Raw genomic sequence first — 26,886 nt, 5'->3', positions numbered from 1 at the left:
AATGGAAGTTCTAAAATGGCACAGTACAATACTGGATGGATTTAACAGAAGACAGGATTAATGAACATGAAGAAAAATCAATAGACAATAACCAAACTAAAGCACAGAGGGAAACAACAGAACAGGCTATGAGACACGTGGGACATGATCAACAGGTCTCATCTGTGTAAAATTAGGGTCTCAAGAGGAGAGACAGTGGCTTCCCTGGTGGTGCAGTGGTTGAGAATCTGCCTGCCAGTGCAGGGGACACGGGTTCGAGCCCTGGTCCGGGAAGATCCCACATGCCGCGGAGCAACTGGGCCCGTGAGCCACAACTACTGAGCCTGCGCATCTGGAGCCTGTGCTCCGCAACAGGAGAGGCCACGACAGTGAGAGGCCCGCGCACTGCGATGAAGAGTGGCCCCCGCTCGCCGCAACCAGAGAAAGCCCTCACACAGAAACGAAGACCCAACGCAGCCAAATAAATAAATAAAATGAATTTATTAAAAAAAAAAAAAGAGGAGAGACAGAAGAGGACAGAAACAATATTTAAAGGAAATAGTAGGGGACAATTTTCCAAATGTGATGAAAATATCAACCCATAGACTCAAGAAGCACAGCAAAATCCAAGCAGGATAAATACAAAGAAAACTAAAGCTAAAAACACCATTGTCAAATTGCTAAAAATCAGAGGCAGAGAAAACATTAAAAGCAACCAGAGAAGAGATATACTATCTGCAAAGGAGAAACAATGATACTTACAGGTGACTTTTCAATGGAAACTATAAAAGCCAGAGGCAACAGGACAACTCCTTAAAATGCTAAAAGAAAATAACTGCAAACCTAGAATTTTATACCCATTGAGAGCCAAGGGAAAAAAACCAAAAACCAAAAAGAAAGCAAAGGAAAGATGTCCTCAGACAAAAGAAAGCCGAAAGAACTCATTGCCAAGAGACCTGCATTGCAAACACAAAACACAAAGGAGTCTTTAGGCCAAAGGAAAATGATCCCAGAGGGAAGCACAGAGGCACAGAACCGCAGGAAGAAATCAAGAGTATCAGAAAGGGTAAGTGGGGGTAAATATACATGAAAATGGACTGTTTAAAAAACAATTATAGGCTTCCCTGGTGGCGCAGTGGTTGAGAGTCTGCCTGCGGATGCAGGGGACACGGGTTCGTGCCCCGGTCCGGGAAGATCCCACATGCCACGGAGCGGCTGGGCCCGTGAGCCATGGCTGCTGAGCCTGCGCGTCCGGAGCCTGTGCTCCGCAGCGGGAGAGGCCACAGCAGTGAGAGGCCCGCGTACCGCAAAAAAAAAAAAAACAACAACAACAACAAAAAAAACAATTATAATCAAGTCTTTGGGATTTAAAATATATGTAAAAATGAAATATATAACAACAGCACAAAGGGCAGGAGGGCGTTAAATGGGGTAAAACTGTTGTAGGTTCTTGCATTGTTGCGAAGTGGTAAAAATATCTAATAAACTGTAATAAATTATAAAGACAGATGTTGCAATCTCTAGGGCAGGGCTGGGCAAAACTTTTCTGTAATAGGTCCAAAAGATAATAAATATTATAGGCTCTGTGGGCCACATGTGGTCTCCACTGCATATTCGTTTTCATTTTTTTTAATAGCCATTAAAAAACATAAAAACCGGGCCTCCCTGGTGGCGCAGTGGTTGAGAGTCCGCCTGCGGATGCAGGGGATACGGGTTCGTGCCCCGGTCTGGGAGGATCCCATATGCCGCGGAGCGGCTGGGCCCGTGAGCCATGGCCACTGGGCCTGCGCGTCCGGAGCCTGTGCTCCGCAACGGGAGAGGCCACGACAGTGAGAGGCCCGCATACCGCAAAAAGAAAAAAAAAAATAAATAAATAAAAACATAAAAACCATTCTTAGAGCTTCTGAGTCATACAAAAACAGGCCATAGGCCATATCTTTGCTAGAATAATAAAAGGTTCAACTAAAAAGTTAATAGAGGAGATAAAATGGAATGAGAAATACTTGAATAATAATAAAAATACATGGACTGTAAACATTTCCCCATTTATTAAATACATCCAAAAACCATTTTGAAATATTATGATATCCCACTGTTAGGGGACTTCCCTGGTGGCGCAGTGGTTAAGAATCCTCCTGCCAATGCAGGGGACGCGGGTTCGAGCCCTGGTCCAGGAAGATCCCACATGCCATGGAGCAACTAAGCCCATGCGCCACAACTACTGAGCCTGCACTCTAGAGCCCATGAGCCACAACTACTGAAGTCCACGTGCCTAGAGCCCGTGCTCTGCAACGAGAAGGCACTGCAATGAGAAGCCCGCGCACTGCAACGAAGAGTAGCCCCTGCTCGCCACTAGAGAAAGCCGGCGCGTAGCAACAAAGACCCAACTCAGCCAAAAATAAATAAATAAATAAATAAATTAAAAAAAAAAATCCCACTGTGAGGACTTATCATAACGTATTTAACCAATCCCTTGCCATTGAATGTAAGTTTATTTCCTGGATTTTGATTTAATTTGATAACATAACAAATACTTTTATACGTAAGTCAAGCTGCACTTTAATTTTTTTTTAATTAAAAAAATTAAAAAATTTTTTTAAAATTTTGGCTGCGCCACATGGCTTGCAGGATCTCAGTTTCCCCACCAGGGATTGAACCTGGGCCATGGCAGTGGAAGTGCCGAATACTAACCACTAGACCACCAGGGAACTCCCAAGTTGCACTTTTAAAATTATATCTTGAGGACGTATTTGTATAATTATTAGGACAAAGGGTAGAAACATTATAGAGTCATCAAGTCACCCATCAGGAATTTACATTTTTACTAGCAGTGTTTTCTCTACTCCCTTACCAATACGAGGTTTTGAGAAGCTTTCAAAAATACCAACCACTTCTCAATAGCCCCTTTCAACTTACTCAATTCTTTCCCAGAAAAGAAGTAGTATGGGTTTGTGCTAATTTCCTCTTTTAAACCCTGTTAAACCTCATCTCAGAGATGAGTCCTTTATTTAAGATCCAGAGCAATATGGACCAAATGGTCTGGGAAAGAACAGTAGTTCTGACTGGTGTTGCCTTTCCCTGGAAACTGAGCTATTAGGAAAGAAGCAAAAAAGAAGAAAAAAAAAAAAAAGAAGAAGCAAATGCAGCAGCTTTGGGGGCAGCTTCCTGGTGGCGGCAGCAAGAGCACAGGCTTTTGAGTCAGACAGAATGCTGAATGCTAATTCCTGCTCAGTCACTAACTGTGTGATACTGGACAACTTTCTCATCTGCAAAACAAGGAGAATAATACCTACCATACCATATGATTGCTGGCACTGGCACATTCAAGAAACTTTAATGCACACCTCTGCGGGTCAAAAGAAAAAATGATAGGAAAAAGAGGACACTAACCTTCTCCGCAAAGGTGAAAATCTTTCTCTGGTCAACTCCTCCAAACTGGGCATCTACTTTCAAATACTCTTCATCCAAGGCCTGTGCAAAGAAACACATGAGCATAAACTCCTACTGTATTTCCTCTGTATGGGTCTAAGAAATCAGAAACTTTAGAAAACCACTAAAATTTTCCGAAGGTAGAACCAGGAAGCAAATAAGCAGCACTCAGCCTTCCTGTTGGCTTCAAGAGCTAGATACACATTTGTTGAGTGCCTGCAGTGAACAATATTCGATGTGGAGGTCATGGGGTAAAAAAATAAGAAGAGTCTCTGCTCTCAGGAAGCTCACAATCCAGTGAGGAAGGGAGAGAAGACATATCATAGTCATGTCAAAGGTACCCAATGAATAAGGCAGCCTGTGACAAGTGTCAAATAACTGGCATAAGAAGGAAGTCCTGTGAGAGCTCAGAAAAAAGGGGCAAGACTGAACTAGTATAAACAAACAGTTACTATCACTTATTAGATGTCAGGCCTAGTGCCAGTCCTGTGGATGCAGAGATGAATCAGACCCAGATTCTGCCTTCAAGAAGCCAATTAACTAGCTGGGGAGAGAGACACGTGAATATGTAATTTCTATACAGCATGCCAAGGGCTAACTTACATGTTCATTTAAGGAACATGCTAACACGAAGAAAGAAATTATTATCTCTGGGCTTCCCTGGTGGCGCAGTGGTTGAGAGTCTGCCTGCCGACGCAGGGGACACGGGTTTGTGCCCCGGTCTGGGAAGATCCCACATGCCGCGGAGCGGCTGGGCCCGTGAGCCATGGCCGCTGAGCCTGCGCGTCCGGAGCCTGTGCTCCGCAACGGGAGAGGCCACAACAGTGAGAGGCCTGCCTACCACAAAAAAAAAAAAAAAAAAAAAGAAATTATTATCTCTGTTCAGACTGGTGGTGGTGAAGGCTTCCTAGAATCAGATTGTGGGCTGAGCTTGGTTTTGAAGAATATATAGATGTTTTTCACCATGCAGAGGAAACAGAATGTGAGAGGGCACAGAGGTGTGAAGTGTTTAGGCAAATTATGAGTGATTCAGTCTGCAAAAGCACAAACTCCAAGGGATGTGGGAAGTGGTGAGTGATGAGGTTAGAAAAGTTGGTAAAGGGCTTCCCTGGTGGCGCAGTGGTTAAAAATCCGCCTGCCAATGCAGGGGACATGGGTTCGAGCCGGTCCGGGAAGATCCCACATGCCGCGGAGCAACTAAGCCCGTGCTCCACAACTACTGAGCCTGCACTCTAGAACCCGTGAGCCAAAACTACTGAGCTCGAGTGTCACAACTACTGAAGCCTGCGCGCCTAGAGCCTGTGCTCCGCAACAAGAGAAGCCACCGCAATGAAAAGTCCGCTCACCGCAATGAAGAGTAGCCCCCGCTCACCGCAACTAGAGAAAGCCCGCGCAATGAAGACCCAACGCAGCCAAAAATTAATTAATTAATTAATTTAAAAAAAAAAAAGAAAAGAAAAGTTGGTAAGGACCCTGAATGTCATGTGAGGGTGCCTAGCAACATCCTGGACAGTGAATGATTTTAAGGAGGGAAGAAACATGATTCACGCACTGCAGAAAAATCACACCAGTAAGGCGGCAGAGTGTGGAGTGGTGGCCTGAGGACTAGAGATAAAGAAAACAGCCGAGAAATAACAATGAACCAAGTCGGTGAGGATGTAGAGCAAGAATGAATTTAAGAGATTTTTAAGAAATAGAATTGATAGGGCTTCCCTGGTGGTGCAGTGGTTGAGAGTCTGCCTGCCGATGCAGGGGACACGGTTTGTGCCCCGGTCCCGGAAGATCCCACATGCCGCGGAGCAGCTGGGCCTGTGAGCCATGGCCGCTGAGCCTGCGCTCCACAACGGGAGAGGCCATAACAGTGAGAGGCCCGCGTACCAGAATTGATAACATTTAGTGTCCGATTGGATTCAGGGGGAGAGGAAGAGAAGGTGAGCAAGCAGTTAGAATGTGAGAACAGCATTGTTCAACAGAACTTTCTGTGAGGATGAATACATTCCATATCTGTGCTGTCCAACAGGTTAGCCTCTGGCTAACACGTGGCTTGTAAGCAAACTGAAATAACAGCCAGTGTTACTTCAATAGCCACATATGACTATGACAAGAGGCTACCATAGTGGACACTGTAGATCTAGAGTGCCTGACCAAGGGAAGACTTGATTTTCTTTTCTTTCTTTCAACTTTTTTTTAAAAATTTATTTTTTAAATTAAAGAAATCTTTTATTAAAGTTTAGTTGATTTAAATGTGTGTTAGTTTCTGGTGTACAGCAAAGTGATTCAGTTTTTTATATATGTATATAAAATATATATATATTCTACATATGTATATAATATATATATGTACATATATTCTATTACAGATCCTTTTCCGTTATAATTTATTATAAGATACTGAATCTGGTTCGCTGTGCTATACAGTAGGACCTTGTTTATTTTATATACAGTAGTTTGTATGACTTGATTTTCTTATATCAAACATTAGAGAAATACACAAAGGAAAAGTTAAGTCTATCGACATTTTCATCCTACCTTCCTGAGCTAATAACCAGTATCAATAGCTTGGTTTGAATTTTTCCATGCTTTCTCCATGCTCATACAAATATGCACACACAGGAAATATGATGTGTTTGTTTTGTTTAATGGGAAATAAGATCATGCTTAAAATTTATTTTCACTTTTCACTCTGAAATTAATGTTCTTCAGTTAAGGGATCATGATTACCCGTAAAGAAGACATGTGAGATGAGCAGTGTTTTAAAGGACAGACAGGTAGGGGAAGAAGTCAAAGAGTGGTCCAGGGGCTTCCCTGGTGGCACAGTGGTTAAGAATCTGCCTGCCAGTGCAGGGGACACGGGTTCGAGCCCTGGTCCGGGAAGATCCCACATGCTGCAGAGAAAGTAAGCCCGCAAGTTGTGGCTCTAGAGCCCATGGGCCACAACTACTGAGCCCGCGTGCCACGACTACTGAAGCCTGCACGCCTAGAGCCCATGCTCTGCAACAAGAGAAGCCACCGCAATGAGAAGTCCGCACACTGCAATGAAGAGTAGCCCCTGCTCACAGCAACTAAAGAAAGCCCGCGTGCAGCAACGAAGACCTAATGCAGCCAAAAATAACTAAATAAAATAAATAAATTTAAAAAAAAGAGTGGTCCAGGAAGCCTGGGGGAGGGGCAGTGGGAGAAAGGAAGACAGGAAGGAAGGCCTACGGCAAGGTGAAGGAACAGCCAGTATATGGGTCTGACTGGGGCTGAGAAAGAGGTTTGTGACCAGTAGTTAGAGCAGAAAAGGTCATCAGGCAACTCCATCCCTCCCAGGTACCTGCAGCCCTGGGTACAGCAGGCCACTCAGCAGAGGGTGCTCCACCTGCTTCACCACCTCAGCTCCTGCTTTCTTGGCATCGTGCTGTGTGACCACGGAGGAGAGGCGATACACATCTAGCGTGTACTCTCTGAGAAGAGACAAGAGGGGACAGCTGTAAGACGGGGCCCAGGCCTCAGTTTAATCCTAAAGTGTGGTGTTAATTTACTCTCCCAATCTTAAGACATTCAGAGAGCATACTGCCTGGTAATTTCTAAAACGTGAGCAGTCCATCCTCTCCTTTAAAATATGACTTTATCGGGACTTTGCTGGCGGTCCAGTGGTTAAGACTCCGAGCTTCCACTGCAGGGGGCCCGGGTTTGATCCCTGGTTGGGGAACTAAGATCCCGCATGCCATGTGGCACAGCCAGAAAAAAAGGATATTCTTTTAAAAAATAAATACTACTTTAGGGCTTCCCAGGTGGCGCAGTGGTTGAGAGTCCGCCTGCCGATGCAGGGGACAGGGGTTCGTGCCCCGGTCCGGGAAGATCCCACATGCGGCAGAGCGGCTGGGCCCGTGAGCCATGGCCGCTGAGCCTGCGCGTCCGGAGCCTGTGCTCCGCAACCGGAGAGGCCACGGCAGTGAGAGGCCCGCATACCGCAAAAAAAAAAAAAAAAAAAAAAAACTACTTTATTTTTTTGTTTTTCCTTTTTGAAGATGGCTTTAATTAATCTTTTTCTTTGCTTATCTCTTGAAATAGGGCTTCTCTGCCATTCCCCTCTACTCTCTTCTTCTGGAATGCCTATTAAATAAACATCAGAATTTCTTCAGTCTATCTTCCTTGTCTTTTTAAATTTCTTTTAACTTAAACACATGTAAGGAATACTGAACAATATTAAGAATAGAATACCCATCACTCAGTTTAAGAAAAGGGACCTATCACTTGTAAAGCTCCTGTGCACCCCTCCACGATCCCACTTCTTCCTTCTCCAGAGTAACCAACCACGAGCCTGAACTTTTGTATTTCTTTCCTGTTTTATACTATGTTTGTATCTCTAAACAATGTGCTATAAATATTCTCATATGTGTATCCTGGTGTACATGTGCAAGTTCCTTTATATATGCTTAGGAGTAGAATTTCTGGATCATAGGGAATTTGCATCTTGAACTTCAGTTCAAGATAATGTCAAACTATTTTACAGAGTGGCTTTTAATCAATTTTATTACTTAATACTCTATTTTAAATTTTGCCAATTTGGTAAGCAGGAATGATTTCTCACTGTAATTTTAACCTATATTTCTTTGAATAATAACCAAGGGGGTTAAGCATTTTTCCAAAAATGTACTCGTTGTTTGGTTTCTTCTGTGAAATGCCTATTTAAGTTTTTCCTACTGGATTGATTCATTTTTGACAACTGATTTTGCAGTTTTTGACATATAATACTGGACATTACTCCTTTGTCAGTTATATATGTTATAAATATCTTCTCCCAGTTGGTGGCTTGTCTTTTTACTTTATCTTACTTTTGATGTACTGAAGGTCTTAACTGTAATGAAGGTAAATTCATCTATCTTTTCCTGTGATTTGTGCTTTTGGTGTGTCTGGTTTAATTTTCCCTGACCTGTGATCATAGGACAGCTTTATACATTGTCTTTTTTTTTTTTTTTTTTTTTTCAGTACGTGGGCCTCTCATTGTTGTGCACCCCCAGCCCCGCGCCGCGGAGCACAGGCTCCGGACGCGCAGATCCAGCGGCCACGGCCCACGGGCCCAGCCGCTCCGCGGCATGCGGGATCCTCCTGGCCCAGGGCACAAACCCGCGTCCCCTGCATCGGCAGGCAGACCCCCAACCACTGCGCCACCAGGGAAGCCCTATACATTGTCTATGTTTTTTAGTTTGGCCTTTATAATTAAAATTTTAATCTACTTGGAATGAAGGGATCATATTTTTCCCTATGTGGCTAACCAATTGTCTCTGCACCATTTTTTCTTAAAAAGTTTATTCTTGCTCTGCTGACCTGCAATGCCAGCTCTGGCATATATCAGGCTTCCATATTTGTGAGGATCTATTTCTGAACTCTTTATTCTGTTCCAGTAGTTAATTCTCTATCCTCATGCTACATAAATGAAAAAGGACTTGGTATCTAGAACACACAAGGAACTCTTAAAAAAAAAAGTTAAAAAACGGGCCAAAACACTTGCATAGATACTTGATTAACAGAAAAGGAAACACAAATAGCCAACAAAAACATGAAAATATATTTTTTTCAATAAATATTTTCAGATATTTTACCACTACACTTGAAAGGTAGTTTGGGTGGGTACAGATTTTTAGGTTGGAAATTCCTCTCCTTCCGAATTTTAAAGGTTTTGCTTCATCCCCTTTTAGCTTTCACTGTTCCTTTGGAGAAACGCAAAACCATTATGATTCCTGACATTTTGTATGTGACTTCTTTTGTCCCTTTGGAAGTTTGTATAATACTTTTTTTTGTCCCCAGTGCTTTAAAATGTCAAGATAATTCACTTTATTTATTTATTTATTTATTTATTTTTCATGTGGGATCTTAGTTTGCAGACCAGGGATTGAACCTGTGTCCCCTGCAGTGGAAGGGCACAGTTTTAACTACTGGACCGCCAGGGAAGTCCCAAGACAGTGTACTTTAGTGTGGGTTTATTTTCATTCATTTTATTAGGCACTCGACAGGCCCTTTCAATCTGGAAACTCATGTTCTTTAATTGTCCTTAAATTAGTACTTCATTTCCTTCCCTCTGACTCTTTGTTCTCTTTTCTGGAACACTTATTACTCAAATATTGGACCTTTTGGCCTAGCACTCTAGTTTTATCTTTTCCTTTTTTTTTCCCCATTGTGGTCTGTGAGGCCACAAAAATCAAAATTCAAGCACATACAATTCAACGAGCTCCCTCAAGGTACATGTAGTCTTCAGTGTTCTTCTTGTATTTTACAGATTCTAAGACACATTTTTTTAAACATTTAGCATCTCTGAAATCTAGGTGACTTTTTTTTTTTTTTTTTTTTTTTTGTGGTACGCGGGCCTCTCATTGCTGTGGCCTCTCCCGTTGCGGAGAACAGGCTCCGGATGCACAGGCTCAGCGGCCATGGCTCACGGGCCCAGCCGCTCCGCGGCATGTGGGATCTTCCCGGACCGGGGCATGAACCCATGTCCCCTGCATCGGCAGGCGGACTCTCAACCACTGCGCCTAGGTGACTTTTTAAAATAAAGGCATGTCATAGATTAATTAGCAATATTTTTTGTTGTTGTTGTTGCTTTTATTTTACTTTTTTGGCTATGCCACATGGCATGTGGAATCTTAGTTCCCTGACAGGGATTGAATCCGTGCCTCCTGCAGTGGAAGTGCAGAGTCTTAACTGCTAGACTGCCAGGGAAGTCCCTAATTAGCAGAATTTTTTAAAGCATCTTAGATTAACTGAAATACAAATCTCTTTGTATTTCCACTTTCACTTGGTTTCTGGCCACTGAGTATTCTTTTTTTTTTTTTTTTTTTTTGCGGTACGCAGGCCTCTCACTGTTGTGGCCTCTCCCGTTGCGGAGCACAGGCTCCGGACACGCAGGCCCAGCGGCCATGGCTCACGGGCCCAGCCGCTCCGCGGCATGTGGGACCTTCCTGGACCAGGGCACGAACCCGTGTCCCCTGCATTGGCAGGCGGACTCTCAACCACTGCACCACCAGGGAAGCCCCTGAGTATTCTTTAAAAATAAATAAATAAATAAACAAACAAATTTATTTATTTTTGGCTGAGTTGGGTCTTTGTTGCTGTGCACGGGCTTTCTCTAGTTGCAGCCAGTGGGGGCTACTCTTCATTGCGGTAAGCAGGCTTCTCGCTGTGGTGTCTTCCTTGATGTGGAGCACGGGCTCTAGGCACGTGGGCTTCAGTAGTTGTGGCTTGCTGGCTCTAGAGCACAGGCTCAGTAGTTGTGGCACACGGGCTTTGTTACTCCACGGCATGTGGGATCTTCCCAGACCAGGGCTCGAACCCGTGTCCCCTGCACTGGCAGGAGGATTTTTAACCACTGCACCACCGGGGAGCCCGCCACTGAGTATTCTTGACTAATTTGCCAATTCATTTATTTGAAGCATCTAGGAAGCTTTAAAAATATTTTATCCAGCATTTTTTTAAAATTTATTTGGCTGCATCAGGTCTTAGCTGCAGCACGCCAGCTTGTCTTTAGTTGTGGAGCACGTGTGGGCTCCATAGGGAGTGGGCTCAGTAGTTGGAGCATGCAGGCTCTAAAGTGCCAGCAGGCTTAGTTGCCCTGCAGCATGTGGGATCTTAGTTCCCCAGGCAGGGATTGAACCCTCGTCCCCTGCATTGGAAGATGGATTCTTAACTACTGGACCACCAGGGAAGTCCCTTATCCAGCATTTTAAAAATGCTTTTCAGGGTTTCCCTGGTGGCGCAGTGGTTAAGAATCCACCTGCCAATGCAGGAGACACAGGTTCGAGCCCTGGTCTGGGAAGGTCCCACATGCCACAGAGCAACTAAACCTGTGCGCCACAACTACTGAGCCTGCACTCTAGAGCCCACGAGCCACAACTACTGAGCCTGAGAGCCACAATTACTGAAGCCCGTGCGCCTAGAGCCCATGCTCTGCAATAAGAGAAGCCACCGCAATGAGAAGCTTGTGAACCGCAACAAAAGAGTAGCCCCCACTCGCTGCAACTAGAGAAAGCCTGCGCACAGCAACAAAGACCCAACACAGCCAAAAATAAATAAATAAATTTTCAAAAAAATGCTTTTCAGCAGGAAGGTTGATCAGAGTACCTACTCTGCCAGGTTGCTGGAAACAAAAGTTCTTATCCACATCTCAACCACGCTTACAGTTTTTTTATCCATCTCTCTGGGCTGTATTCTGGGTGAATTTCTTAGTAGAGGCAGACCTCATTTTACTGCACTTCACTTTATTGTGCCTTGCAAATACTGTGTTTGTTAAAAATTGAAGGTTTGTGGCAAACTCCTTTCATCAAGCAAGTCTGTCGGCGCCACTTTTCCAACAGTGTTTGCTCACTTCATGTCTCTGTGTTGCATTTTGGTAACTCTTAAATATTTCAAACTTTTTCATTATTATTATATTTGTTACAGTGATCTGTGATCAGTGATCTTTCATACTGCAGGCATACCTTGGGGATATTGTGGATTCAGTTCCAGACTGCAAGGAAATGAATATTGCAATAAAGTGAGTCACACAAATTTTTGGTTTCCCAGTACATATACAAGTTATGTTTACACTATACTGTAGTCTATTAAGTTTGCAATAGCATTATGCCTAAAAAAATGTACATTACCTTGGGCTTCCCTGGTGGCACAGTGGTTGAGCGTCCACCTGCCGATGCAGGGGATGCAGGTTCGTGCCCCGGTCTGGGAGGATCCCACATGATGCAGAGCGGCTGGGCCCATGAGCCATGGCCACTGAGCCTGCGCGTCCGGAGCCTGTGCTCCGCAACGGGAGAGGCCACAACAGTGAGAGGCCCGCATACCGCAAAAAAAAAAAAAAAGTACATACCTTAATTAATAAATGTTAAAAAACGGTAACCATCATCTGAGCCTTCAACAAGCTGAAAGTTTTTGCCATAGTGAAATCAATAGGGGTTTTGCGAGCTTCAGACTTCATGAGGTTTAAGGAAAGAAGCCATCTCCGTAACATAAAAGTGCAAGGTGAAGAAGCAGGTACTGATGTAGAAGCTGTAGCAAGTCACCTGGAAGATCTAGGTAAAATAATTAATGAAGGTGGCTCCACTAAACAACAGATTTTCAATGAAGACGAAACCACCTTATATTGGAAGAAAATGCCATCTAGTACTTTCATAGCTAGAGAGAAGTCAGTGCCTGGCTTCAAAGCTTCAAGGACAGGCTGTTAGGGGCAAATATAGCTGGTAACTTTAACTTGAAGCCAATTCATCATTCCAAAAATCCCAGGGCCCTTAAGAATTATGCTAAATCTACTCTGCCTGTGATGTATACATGGAACAACAAAGCCTAGGTGACGGCACATTTGTTTATAACATGGTTTACTGAATATTTTAAGCCCACTGTTGAGACTTACTACTCAGAAAAAGTTTCTTTTCAAAACATTGCTGCTCATTGACAATGCATCTGGTCTCCAAGAGCTCTGATAGAGATGCACAATGAGATTAATGTTGTTTTCATGCCTGTTAACACAACATCCACCCTGCAGCCTGTGGACCAAAGAGTAATTTCGACTTTCAAGTGTCATTATTTTAGAAATACATTTCGTAAGGCTATAGCTGCCATAGACAGTTATTCCTCTGATGGATCTGGGAAAAGTAAATTGAAAACCTTCTGGAAAGGATTCACCATTCTAGATGTCATTAAAAACATTTGTGATTCATGGGAAGGAGTAAAAATATCAACACGAACAGGATTTGGAGGAAGTTGATTCCAACCTTCAGAGGTGAAACTGAGGGGTTCAAAACTTCAGTGCAGGAAGTAACTGCAGATGTGGTGGAAACAGCAAGAGAACTAGAACTACAAGTGGAGGCTGAATTGCTGCGATTTCATGATAAAACTTAAACGGATGAGGAGTTGCTTCTTACGCATGAGAGGAGAAAGTGGTTTCTTAATATGGAAACTACTCCTGGTCAAGTTGCTATGAAGTGTAGAGAACAAACATATGGACACCAAGCGGGGAAAGTGGTGAGGGGTGGTGGTGGTGGGATGCATTGGGAGATTGGGATTGACATGTATACACTAATATGTATGAAATGGATAACTAATAAGAACATGCTATATAAAAAATAAATAAAATAAAATTCAAAAAAAAAGATACTATGAAGACTGTTGAAATGACAACAAAAGACTTAGAAGATTACATAAACTTAGTTGATAAAGCAGTGGCATGGTTTGAGAGGATTGACTCCAATTTTCAAAGAAGTTCTACTGAGGGTAAAATGCTATGAAAATGTATTACAAGTTATAGAGAAATTGTTTGTGAAAGAGTCAATCGATGTGACAAACTCCACTGTTGTCTTATTTTAAGAAACTGCCACGGCCACCCCAACCTTCAATAACCATCACCCTGATCAGTCAGCAGTTATCAACACCAAGGCAAGACCCTCCACCAGCAAAAAGATTATGACTTGCTGAAGGCTCAGATGATGGTCAGGATTTTTTTAACAACAAAGTGTTTTTATTTTTTAATTAATCTATTTTTTAAATTTATTTTATTTTTGGCTGCGTTAAGGTCTTTGTTGTTGCGTGCGGGCTTTTCTCTAATTGCGGTAAGCGGGGCCACTCTTCATTGCGGTGCATGGGCTTCTCATTGCAGTGGCTTCTCTTGTTGCAGAGCACAGGCTCTTCGTGCGCGGGCTCAGTAGTTGTGGCTCGTGGGCTCTAGAGCACAGGCTCAGTAGTTGTGGAGCATGGGCTTAGTTGCTCCACGGCAGGTGGGATCTTCCCGGACCAGAGCTCAAACCCATGTCCCCTGCATTGGCAGGTGGATTCCCCACCACTATGCCAAAAGGGAAGCCCATGACAAAGTATTTTTAAATTAAGGCACACACATTTTTTTTTTAGACACAATGCTACTGCACACTTAACAGACTACGGTATAGTGTAAACATAACTTTTATATGCACTGGGAAATCAAAATATTCATGTGACACCCTTTATTGTGATATGTACTTTATCGAGGTGGTTTAGAACCAAACCTGCAATATCTCTGAGGAATATGCTTTATTTAAAACTCTAAATGTCCAACAGTGGGGAATGTAAAGAAAATTAAGTTAGATGAAGTAAAAAGAGAAATCAACTTGTAAGCAAGATCTGGGTTCACATCATGGTCCTTTAACTTATTAGCTGCATGAACTTGGGAAAGTTAAGTCTGAATCTATTTCCTTATCTGTGAAATAGGATAGAACAATGCTTACCTTAAAAAGTTGTTCTAAGGGTTTAAATGCAAAAGTGACCATTAGAGTGATACATGGCTTATTTGAGAGGTTAAAAAAATTAAAGAACGTGGAAACTACGAGGCAGCAGGCAGGGGATGGGGGAGTGGGCGGCAGTTACTTAGGAAACTGTAGATTAAAAATTTAGGGCATCCAATTATATGTATGTTAATGTTACAAATCTAAATGTTTCTTTCACATTTCTTTTATCATTATTTGCTGAGGCTGGAAGGAGAAAGTGAGGCTGAGTTTTTCATCACTCTCCCATATGCTGTGAGGTCTGCAAGGCCAAGGACTTTGTTGTGGTTACACTTATATTTCCAGCAAACAGTATGGTACCGAGGCATTTACTAGTCAGTAGATTTTTGATGGATGAATTAAAAGGACAAAGTGTATACAATTTTTAATGGTTCTTAACAGGTGGAGCCCAACAGCTTCTAATCCTTGACTCCCCAGGCCTGTAACTAGCTAGGAGCACCAGAGCCACAAGGAGGGTGGATGACTGAGCACTTACTTGCTGAGCTGGTAATCAGTGCCTTTGATGAACTTGAGCTTCTCCAAGGGTACCCCAATGCTCTCCAGCATTGCCTTGATCACATTCTCATAATAGCTGGTTCGGAGTTCTAGAAGTTCCCATGGGGCCTTCATGTTATCCAGGTACGCGTGAAGATCCGCAAACAGAATCGTTACCTGGGCGTAAGAGATAAGGGGCCATCAAAATGTGAATTTGTCCAAGTACCTCCAAACAAGTGAGGTAAGTCTTGTTAAGTCTCTCTTTCGGCCGTTGCCCAAGGGCAACTGCTTGCTTTATAATATTAGTTCTTACCTCACATCCTGCTTTCAGGAAGTCCGCGATCTTAGACATAGGCACAAAGTAAGCCACATGTGGCTTGCCTGTGGTTGCTGTCCCCCAGTAAACTTTAAGTTCCCGCTCCTTCAGTATCTCCTTCACCTTCTCTTCCCCGAGAACCTCCTGTTGTGGAAGCAGAAGAGCTGGTTTAATGCCAGTGCCCCACCTTGCTCATCCTTTACCCTGTGACAAGGAAAACAAAGGTATGTTTCACTGAGGGTCCAGGCTCAGAGCCAGCAGGGGGGTCTAGCCAGGCTCTCAGTGCTGAGTGAGAGCCAAATGAAGCCGGTGCTGTTGCCAGTACCACTCCACTGCAGAGACACTGACGTTAGGGGAAGGGAGCATGTCTCTAACCATATCTTCCCCTCCGTCTACTTTTAGCTCATGCTCCTTCCTTTCACAGCCAATTTCTTGAAAGGTGTCTCTTCTTCTGCTCTCCATTCCTTATCTCCCCTTCTAGTCTGAATTCCGTACAGCATCACACCACTGAAAATGCTCTTGCTAAGATCACAGATGGCCTCCGTGTTGCTAAATTCAGTGAATACTTTTTAGTCCTCACTCCCCCTGAAACAATCTCCTCTTTTGGTTTTCTCTATTTTACTGTCTTAGTTTTCCTCCTACTTTTCTGGCTGCTGGGACTCAGATTTCTTTGCAGCTGTTCTTCTTCCTAATCATTTAAATAATAGCAATCCTTGGGGCCCTATCTCTCTTCTTACTCTACATTCTCCCTAACTGATCCTCTTCAGTTGCTTCAATTACTACTTATGAGCTAGTAACTACCAAATCTCCTGCTCACACCTATATACATGTACTTGTTATTAACCCAGTTAATTCAAACACAACATGTTCAAAATTAAACTCGTGCTTTCACCTTCTTACCTCACTCCCCAGCCATCTTTTTCACTTAGTTTCACCCCAGTGCAATAAATGGTACTATAAGTCACTGAGTTGCGTAAGTTACTCTGAAACAGCTCTTAAGTCCTCCTACTTCTTTCCGCCTCTACACCACCAACCTAGTCTTGGCCATCCACACCAAGATAGCCGTAATAGCCTCTTAACAAGTCTCCCATATCTACTCTTGTTCTCTCCAATCCATGTCCCAAAAGGAAGCCAGAGAGGTCTTTAAAAACCAAAATTTGATTAACTCATTCACCTATTTAAATACTTTAATAATAATTTCCTTTTGCCCTAAGACAATATTGGAAAAATCCTAATAGGCTAGTATGCTGCTGATAAGAGATTTTAGTGTTTCTTCAGGTGACGGTTTGTGGGGGGCTGTTGGAAGCCACGAAAGACAAAAATTGTTTTGCTGGTTTGAATCACCTATTAGTAGGATTTGTTAAAATCTTGTGTTCCAAGCCAGCTGGAGGCTGATCCTCTGAGCCCCTGACTATTTGGATACTTGAAGAGTTTTCACTACTCAAGGAAAGGTCATATCACTTACCCTTTAAAACCCGAGTAAGTCAATGCCACTAGCTTTGTGTGTCATTTCTTCCCAACCTCTCTTTATTTTATGGAGAGAGGTTAGGAAACAAAGGATCTGGCTAAGGGGAAGCATGCAAGAGTCTCTGGTTAAGATCAAATTATGAGTGAAAATAACCCAAATGTCCATCAACTGACAAATGCAGAAACAAAATGTAGTATATTCATATAATGGAATATTTTTCAGCCATCATAAGGAATAGAGTTTTGATAAGTGCAACAACATGGATGAAACTTGAAAACATTATGCTAAGTGAAATAAGCCAGACACAAAAGGCCACATATTATGATTCCATTTATATGAAATGTTTAGAACAGGCAAACTAGAGACAGAAAGCAGATTCATGTTTCCCTAGGGCTGGGGAGATGGGAGGAATGGGCAGTGACTGCTAATGGGTACAGGTTATTTTTGATGATGAAAATGTTCTGGAATTAAATAATGGTGATAATTGAACAACCTTGTTACTACATCAAAACCCACTGAATTGCACACTTTAAAAGGGTGGATTTTATGATATGTTAATTGTATCTCATAAAAAGAGAAAAACAAGCTGTGGCCCAACCAATGTAACCACTGCCCTTTCTAAAACCCCAATGTTAAACATAGCTTACAAGGCCCTCATGACCTGGTCCCTGCCTATGCCTCCTAAACAAACAAGTAAAATGTATAGGATGTCAGATGGTGGTAAGTTCTATGGAGAAACAACAACAAAAAAAGGCAGAGCAAGGGATGTGGCAGTTCTGGTGGCAGGGGTTTGTTATTTAAGTAACGTGGCCAAGAAAGGCCTTCCAGACAGCGTGACAGCAGAGGCCTGAAAGAGTCAAGGGAATGAGCAATATAAATATTTCCTAAGTGCCTGATCTGCATTTTGCTTCCTCTACTCCAGCCAAGTTAGCCTTCTCTCTGAACCACAGGGTTCTTTCTCCCCTCTGGATCTTGACCTGGGTTCCTTCTACCTGACACGTTTTTAGCCCCCAGTATTCTGGTTAACTTCTACTCCTGCAGTGCCTGGAACCAGCAGGAACATATGTGGAGTGAAGAAGTGATCCGCATCCTTCAGGGCGCAGTTTAGAGGTCACTTCCTCAGCTTTCCCTGACACTCCTCCCGGCCCTCCCCCGTAACTTCCTTTCAAGAAAGATCTCCGCGTAAAGTACCTTCCAGTACTTGTTTCGACTGTAATTAAATGTTTGCATTATGGGTCATTTTAAACGTCTGATTTCCTCCAGACATGCTCTGGGAGGGCAGGGTCCTGACGTATCCCCCAGCGCCTAGCACCGCGCCTGGCACATAATAGGGTGGGTGGGGTGGGAGCCCTGGATTCGAAGCCTGGCTCAACACAAGTAACTGCACACAGGAGGTGAGCCTACTGTGATTTCTGTGGGACTGACCGACGGGCAGTGAGGACTGCAATCTCTCTCAGAGCGGCCTCGGCGCGGAGTCCCCGGCCTCACACACTTATGACCCCGTAGCGGGGCTCAGGATCCCAGGACCTCCGGCCCCCAGTCCCCAACGGCGCACTTCCAACCCCGAGGCCCAACCTGCAGGTTCCGGGTGATAAGGTGCAGCTTCTCTTCAGGGCTCAGAGCGTCCCCCATGCTCTGTCCCCTCCGTCTCCCGCGCTCAGCCCAGCACTCGCGCCCCTTTCTCGGTCGCCGTCGCCGCCGCGTGCCGGGAACTGTCACGCAGGTCCAGTTAGGTTGCATCAGCTGAACTCGTCGCTCGGCTTGCTCGGCCTGGACCCTTGTCCTCCTACCAGCAGCCAGGAAAGTGTCAGGAGCAGCGAAAAGTCGAGCGGGTCGATGAGACGAAAAGGGGTGGAGTCAGTAGGTGGGGTAAGCGGTGCGGAGGGCGGGGTTGCGGCGCCTGCGCGGGGCGCAACCTTCTGAGAGGCGGGGCTGTTTCCTGCCAATCACTGCCTGTTTGCCCTCCCCCTGGCGCTGGCCCGGCAGCCTCGGGGTGGGGGAGGTCGGTGAGGGGGCGATAAAATGGCGCAGGGGGCGGAGTGAGGTACAGTCGTTCACCTAGGCTTGGGCCCAGCTTGTGGAGGTGAACAGCTGAGGGACGAGGGGGTCGGCGTTCCTCGGCTGGGAGGGGGATGGGGGCGCCTGTTGCTTCTCCAGAGGGCCGCGCAAGCCGTCCGCCCCGTTGAGGGGTTGAGAGGCCCTCACCCTGGCGGGAGAAGGGCTCGTTCTCGTTTCTGAGGTGATGGCGGTGGCGGGGGGAGTGTCTCTGCCCCCGACCTCCACGTCGGCGGGCGATAGATGCCCCTCACCCTGCCGAGGCAAAGGGAGGCCGTCTGGTTACCCGAGAGGGGGAGTGAGGTCCGTTCTCCCTACCCAGTGGGGGTGGGGGGGCTGGAGGTGGAGGTGGAGGGAGTGCCTCTGCCCTCTACCCCACGGGGCCGGGAGGGTGTCGGTAGGCAGAAGATCGCAGTCTTTCCGGCCGCGCATTGCGAGCGGGGGGCTGGGGGGTGGAGAGGCTGAGCCGCCCCAGGGGGGAGCGGAGGCCCGGGTCCAGCTGAGGTGTGGGGTGGGCAGCCATCCGCAGGGTGAGGGTGCACTGTGCTGCCCTGCTGGCGGGCCGCTTTTGCTCCTGCTGGGGAAGGGGTGGGCAGCAAGCCCCGCGCTTCTCCCGCCTTTCGCGGGAGGCGGGAACTCTTGGTCTTTTGGGAGGAGGGGAGCAGGAGGAGGGAAGTGCGAAGGCCCTGCCCCGAGGGCGATGCCGTGTCGCAGCGCTTCTGAGGGAGAGCTGGGGGCGGCCAAGCCGTATCCTACGAAGGGTGAACTGCGATCCCCCTCCCTCCTAGCGCTCGAGGACTGGAGGCGGCACCGGTTACTTCCTGGGCTGGAGGGCGGGCAGTTGGCACTGCAGGGTGGGCCCCGGAGAGGAAGTGATTGAGTTGCGTTCCTGCTGCCCCAACCTGACCTCCAGTTTCCTGTGGATTTGTTAGAAGCTTCAAGCTTTAGCAAACCTGTCTAAATCATTTCAAAGGCATTTTCTTTTAAAAAAGAAACCTGTTGCTGCAGCTGGGAAGTGTTTTGTCTCTATGCCCATGTGGGAGGAAAGTCCTGGCACCCTTATCTAAGCGAAACGTTACCTCAAGCAGAGATTTCCAGCCCTGCGTCGTTTTTCTGTCCTGTAGTGTTTACGGCAAAGGGCGTTGCAGAATTCTCACAGATAATTTCAGTTCAGTTTGATTTTGACTAAACTTTATGGCCGTTTTCTGGAGTGATAAAGCCTACTGAGTGCCTTTAGTGCTGTATGTCTCACATGTATTGCATGTAGGAAAGGTTGGAAATCAAATGTCATTGGGGAAGTCCGGTCTCTTGGAAATAATCCTTTCCCTTGGCCATACCTGTCAGATCCAGCTTGATAATGGTCTTGGCTTTAGAGCCTTGAAAGAGGGATGTGGGGTTGTGTTTGATGTTGCAGTTTTCGTGGCCTTAATAAAATAAGGCTTTGTGCTTTAAGGCAGTAGGTTTTCTTAGGTACGGTAAAAATAGAAAGGGAGCCAATTTCTGAAGTTGCAACCAGGAGGTTAGAGAACAGAGGGAGGGGGTGGTAAACTGAAGTGTGAAGAGGGGGGTGGACAGGTGAGAGAGACATGGAAGGACAGAATAGGGTCACAGAAGGGATGGGGAGCAGAGAATTAAGAGATAGACTTGGGAGATGGGGAAAATATTTTTCCTTTAAAAATAAGGAGATCCTCATATTTCAGATCACTACAAAGCAAGTGCCAAGAAAGGCAGGTGATGATGGAATCGCAGACAGGGAAGTACTAAGGCTGTCTTGTGGAACTTCACTTTAGAACTTCAGTTTTATCCGAGATTTTTTTTCCTCCCTTGCAGATTTATTAAATATCAACTTTCATTAGTATAAGGCTTTTAGGTTTAGAATGCTTCTATAAACATCCCCTCATTTGATCCTCATTATAATCTGTTTGAAGTTAACAGTGACTAATCCCCCATTTTTCAGAATGGTGTTCTCATCTGTATTGAGGTTCAGAGACTTCAAGTGAAATACCGAGGTCTCTGAATTTTAGTCCAGTGTCTCACTTCAGTGACCGTTAATTTGCAGAATTTGCCTGATATTTCAAATGTCCATATGGCCTCATCTTTGACCAATTTATTGTGACAGTGTGGTTGACAAGATGCTGGGTTAAATTAGAAGGGATTAGAGCATACTGAATAATTTCTTGACAAGCAGGGACCAGGGTAAGTTTCCTATCGGTTTAACAACCTTTTCCTAACATTACTGTGCTTCTCTTAAGACTGACTGACTCTTCAGGGGTCAGGGAGATGATGATGGTGGGGTAAAATAATAACCAACCACTACTTATTTAGCTTTTACGTTGTGCCTGTAGTATTCTAAGTACTTTGATGTTCATGATCTCATTAATTCTTGCAACAGCCTTAGAGGTAGGTACTGTGATGATCCCTATTTTACAAGGGAGGACATTTGAAACTTCAGAATGTAATCATTGTATCTTTCCCCACTGACTTCTTAATTTTAAAATGTTTTTATTACTAAGTATTTCAAGCATATAAAAATTATACCATGTAACAATAACGAATACTGTTATACCCACCACCTAGCTTTATTGTTTTAGGTCTTTTCTTATTAATGTTTTTTAAAGAAATAAAACATTACAGATAGAATTGAAGCTACTCACACCCCCTTGCCATTCCTCTTCCCTCCCCACCACCAGAGGTAGTCACTATCCTGAACTTGGTGTTCCTTATTCCTATTTAATGATATATATACGTATCCATACACAATTTATGTTATTGTTTCTTTAACAAATAAATTGTAAGGAAAAAAAAGATGGGAATCTGTAGATTAAAAAACTCACAAGACCTATCAACCGATTGCAATATATGGCCCTTATTTGGATACTGATTTTTTTTTTTGCAGTACGCGGGCCTCTCACTGTTGTGGCCTCTCCGGTTGCAGAGCACAGGCTCCGGACGGGCAGGCCCAGCGGCCATGGCTCACGGGCCCAGCCGCTCCGCGGCACGTGGGATCTTCCCGGACCGGGGCACGAACCCGTGTCCCCTGCATCGGCAGGCGGACTCCCAACCACTGTGCCACCAGGGAAGCCCCTGATTTTTTTTTTTTTAATCTTAAAAAATATGACATTTATAAAATAGCTGTAAGTATGAACTGGATATTTTACGATAAGGAATTCTTGTTATTTACAGATGAAATGATGTGATTCCTGGGACTTGCTTCAAAATAATCTGGTAAAGGGGGAAGTGGATGGGGCAAGGTTAGCTATGGGTTGATAGTTGGAGCTGTGTGATGGGTATGTGGGAATTCATTATACTATTACGCTGTTTTTGTATATGTTTTAAATTATAATAAAAAGTATATTTAAAAATGAGGAAATAAAATTGTGAACAGAATGATTTGTGCAAGTTAAATTTTATATGGTTATGGTATTGTTCTGCATGCGTTCTGCATGCTTTTGCTCCTAGACCTATTGGAACATTTTATGAGAGAAGCTCAGAAGAGCCAGCTCTGTGCCTGTGGATGTCATGTGGCATAGGAATTGATACTTTCAGTGGTTACGAAGAATAGTGGTCCTTTGTGTGCACAGTAAAGTTTGCAAGTAATGATGTTTTTCTTCCAGTGAGGTTTGGCCACATTCACGGTTATTTCTCATGTTATTCCATTCCACTTGGGAAATCAAGGGAAGCCTGTGCAAAATAAGGTGGCTTAAATTATTTTTGCCAAGGGACCAAAAGCCCTCTTAGATGTCTGCATCCTTCGTAGTATATTAGAGAGTGTACTGAATGTAGAAGGCTCTGCCACTTGCTTACTGATCCAGGGCAAGTCTATCACAAGGGTGGTAGAAAAAAACAAGAAAAAACATTGTCTTTGGAATTAGACTTGGGTTTGGATCCTTGTTCTAGCATATTAGCTCTGTATACTTGGTATACTAAATGCCTGTGAACTTTAGTTTCCCAAAAGTGAAAATGTATTGAACTCTTCATTTGATTAAGCAAGTGCTTGGACTAGACCTTTTGTTTGTTGGTTTCGTTTTTCTTTTTGGCGGCACCATGCAGCATTTGGGATCCCGTGCCCCCTGCAGTGGAAGTGCAGAATCATAACCACTGGACTGCCTGGGAACTCCCAGGACTAGACCTTTTGGAAGGAGTTGGAGAGTGGGGGTGGTGGCTCAGAAAGAGCTTCTCTTTCAGAAATATGGCTGCTTAACCCCTGTGCCTGTGATACTTGTGCTTGATACCCACAAAATTCGTTAAGTAAAAGAAAAATTTTTCCAAAAGTAAACTTTTTTCTTACTGCTGCCTGAAGAATTAACTTCACTCTATAATATAACCCAGTCACTGGGCAGAGAAATTACTTTTCATAGAGACACCTGCTTCAGTGCCTAGAACTGTCCCTCAATTGCTGAAATATTGGTAAAATAAGATTAAAAGCCATGGCAACTCTTTAAGTTTAAATATAACAGCTTAGTTTCTTTGATAAGATCTGTGTTATAGAGTTATATTGAGGGGTTAGAGTTGTAAAATATGTCTAACAGTGCGTAGTTTATAACAGGTGCTTAATATTTCTTCCCTTTTTGTCCCATCTCATCTCTAAGATGGACAAGCCTTTTTTTTTTAACTTGTTTTCCCCCCAGTTTTTTTGAGATATAATTGCCATATAACATTGTATTAGTTTAAGTTATACAACGTGATTTGATATATGTACATAATGCAAGATGGTTGCCACAATAAGTTTAGTTAACTTACATTACCTCACACAGGAATTTTTTTTCTAATGATGAGAACTTTCAAGATCTCTCTTAGCAACTTTAAAATAAAAAATACACTATTGTTAACTATAGTCACCATGCTATACATTACATAGGTCCCTTCTAATTCTAAAATTCTATAATCCTTCCCATCTCCTTCTAGCTCTTTCTCTAGTACTACCCCCCCCCGCCCCCCGCCCCACCCTGCCCCGCTGCGCTACACTGTGCTGCTTGTTGTATCTTAGTTTCCCGACCAGGGATTGAACCTGGGCCTTCGGCAGTGAGAGTATGGAGTCCTAACCACTGGACCACCAGGGAATTCCCTCTTTCTCTAGTACTTTATTGTCCATAGCATTTTGTATTTTCTCATATTGGTACGTAACTTTCAGTGTTGTCTCTGTAGGAAGATTATACATTCCTTGAGGGTGGAAATCATATCTTTATTTCTTAGAAATCTTATAGAGACAAATTATCTAGCTCAGTGCTGTGTGAGGATAGTAGCTCAGAAAATGTTTCCTGAAAGAGTGCATGAACCAAAACTAAAATTCAGGGAGGGAAGTGGGGTGGGGGAGAATTCACAGTTAAAAGGCTACAAGAATTTTCCAAATTATTGAGTTCGGTGATTAAGTGTTTCTTATAGCTTCTTAGCTGTTGACATGTGATATGTGAATATCAGTTTTCTATCACCTTTGCCATCTAGAAAATAATTAGAGATTAGGTCCGTCATTAGCTATTTAAGAACTAGGTTTTAATTATACAAGTAATATATAAATATTCAAGTAAAAAAGTGAAATACTAAAGTCTCCCCTTGTCCTCTCAGGATTCCCCTGCAGGTTATGACAGTCATCAATTTTGTGTTGTATTTTTCCAGACCTGTTCTTTGCGTTTATATATGTATTGAAAATGTATGGTCATAATTATATATGTATATATATATGGTCATAATACATATATTGTATGTATTATGTATGGTCATAATTATAACTTTTATATGTATGGTCATAATAATAACTTTTAGATCTTGGGGGAATCTTAGACATCACCTAATCCCTGTTCTCCATCCCTTCCCTATTTTGTAAATGAGGAAACAAGTCCCTGGTTAAGTGGCTTGCCCAAATTATCACAGCTGGTTATTGACAGAACCAGGACAACAACCCAGGTCTTTGGACTCTCACGACAGTACTCATCCTACTAGAGCAAATGATATTCTTAAGAAAGTATAAATTGTTGGGAAGAGGAAAATTAGTTCCTTAGTTGCATAATTTTTCCTCTAAAGATTTTTCTTTGGTGTTTTTGACTCGAAATCCAACTTTGTGGTATTTAAAAAAAATCAAGATCAAAATTAATAGATGGAGCACCTTAAAAGCATAATGCAGTTGACTTTGTAATTAGCAGAGTTGAAAGTGATGAGAAGATCCTCTAATTTTCTTTGTGTCTGCAGGAAGGTGGGAGTCAATCATTTTGACAAGTCTCCTGAAACGAACAGCTAGCAGGAGCTGAACCCTTTTTCCATTTGGTCTCGTGGCAAAGGCAGAGATCACACCAGCAGCTCCACACAGTATGAAAGACAATTCTTTATCTTATTGTATGCTTAAAGATTTTTTGTTTTTTGTTTTTCATTTTCAGAAGTAATACATGTTTGCTTTCTAAAAAGTGTAAACTGTGAAAATCCAAACATTTTACATACATATTTATTTTGTTTGTATGTTATAGATATTATTCCATGATAGTATATACAGATCCACTTCTTTGTGTTTTTAAATAATAGTAGAGTATTCTATAACATGCATGTACCATGATTTTACTGAACAATTCTGGTGATGGACATTTAGGTTTCCAGAATTTGGATGTTTTGAATAATGCTGCTTTGAACATCTTTGTAAATGTATCTATGTGCCTTTGTACAGGTACTTCTGCAAGATAAATTTCCAGAAGTGAAATTGCTGGGTCAAATGCTGTTGCCAAATTTCTCTCCACAAAATATTGTACTCACTTATACTCTCACTGATAGTGTGTGAGGATCCTTGTTTCTCACATTCTCACCAAACAAGATTACTGTGTCATCTTAATTTTTGCCACTTTGATAGGAAAAAAAGTATCTCATTGTTCTGATATATATTTCCATGATTCTGGTAAGCTTAAATATCTTAAAACTGTCTCATGTTACAAGTCATAGTGCAAAGAATTTGAAATACTAAGACACCACCACTCTCTAGAGAAGATTGGAATTGATATAAGGGTATTTCCTGTTCCTCAGCGAAACTGCCTTTTATTTCTCCAGATATGCCGTGCTCACTAGTGCCCTCTGAACAGTCTTCTGGTACCTCTCTTTTGCCTAAAGACAATGCCCCATTTTCTTGGGATTCCTTGGATGAGGACGGATTGGATGACTCCTTGCTGGAGCTGTCTGATGGGGAAGATGATGGCCATTTTAGTTTCACGGAGGAAGAGATTCAGGAACTCTTGAAGGATGATGACCTATCAAATGAGCACTTTTCTTGGGGAGGAGGCTTGCCTAACGATGACAGCAGGGATGTTGAGAAGGGGGGGAAAGGGAGTCAAATTCCACTTGATACTCCCCAAGAGAAAAGTTCATTGTACAGCTCGGGACCAGAAGCTGAGGCCCCTAGCCTCTTCAAACTACCTCAACTAAATACATCAGTTGGTCATGGACCAACTCCTACTAAACCATTGAACAGACGCTTTGCACTAGAAAAGAATCTTATAAAAGTTACAGTTGCACCATTTGATCCAACAGTTTGTGATGTTGTACTTGATAAGGACAAGACTGATACATCCAAAGTTACTGAAAAACCCTCCTCCCTTGGAGAAGAGATGAGAGAAGATGGTCTTAGCCTAAATGAGAGCACAATTTGCACAGAATCTGAAGGGATCAGCCTCAGTAACTCTGCCTATGATGGGCCCCCACTCCCTTCTTCAAACAGTAACTTTGAACAAACTGTCTCTGATAAAAATATGTCTGACAGTAAGAAACCTACACCTGTATTCTCTCAGATCTTGGACCATTCAGAGACTTCTAATACGGGGTCAGCCTGGAGAAATGGATCACATAAATCAAGTTTTGAAATGAGGTTTCCGGTTGTTTCCAGTTCATCAAACAAAGTAAGTATATATTTCAAGGTG

General features: G+C 43.4%; 2 protein-coding genes across 7 annotated transcripts in view; one reads left to right on the top strand and one right to left on the bottom strand.

Moving 5' to 3' along the window:
• YARS1 (tyrosyl-tRNA synthetase 1) overlaps positions 1 to 18,741 on the bottom strand; it is a 31,788-nt gene extending 13,047 nt beyond the window's left edge. Inside the window, exons 1-5 of the mRNA XM_081223928.1 lie at positions 18,521 to 18,741; positions 15,475 to 15,621; positions 15,163 to 15,338; positions 6,725 to 6,854; positions 3,370 to 3,450 (exon numbers count right to left, since the gene is read on the bottom strand). Of these exons, the coding sequence (XP_081080054.1) occupies positions 3,370 to 3,450; positions 6,725 to 6,854; positions 15,163 to 15,338; positions 15,475 to 15,621; positions 18,521 to 18,685 (699 nt within the window). The 5' untranslated portion in view covers positions 18,686 to 18,741. The remainder of the gene's footprint in view (positions 1 to 3,369; positions 3,451 to 6,724; positions 6,855 to 15,162; positions 15,339 to 15,474; positions 15,622 to 18,520) is intronic.
• A 77-nt stretch (positions 18,742 to 18,818) lies between these two features.
• Positions 18,819 to 26,886, top strand: part of S100PBP (S100P binding protein) — a 29,553-nt gene continuing 21,485 nt past the window's right edge. For 2 of the 6 annotated variants that reach the window (XM_081223931.1, XM_081223936.1), the window contains exons 1-3: positions 18,957 to 19,028; positions 25,184 to 25,300; positions 26,024 to 26,865. In XM_081223931.1, coding sequence (XP_081080057.1) covers positions 26,026 to 26,865 — 840 coding nt within the window. In that variant the 5' untranslated portion in view covers positions 18,957 to 19,028; positions 25,184 to 25,300; positions 26,024 to 26,025. The other 4 variants (XM_081223932.1, XM_081223934.1, XM_081223935.1 and 1 more) reach the window with 4 other exon arrangements.

This window comes from Mesoplodon bidens (assembly GCF_964165515.1).
Source record: "Mesoplodon bidens genome assembly, chromosome: 2".
Classification (NCBI taxonomy): Eukaryota; Metazoa; Chordata; class Mammalia; order Artiodactyla; family Ziphiidae; genus Mesoplodon; species Mesoplodon bidens.
This window is presented reverse-complemented; position numbering and strand designations above follow the sequence as displayed.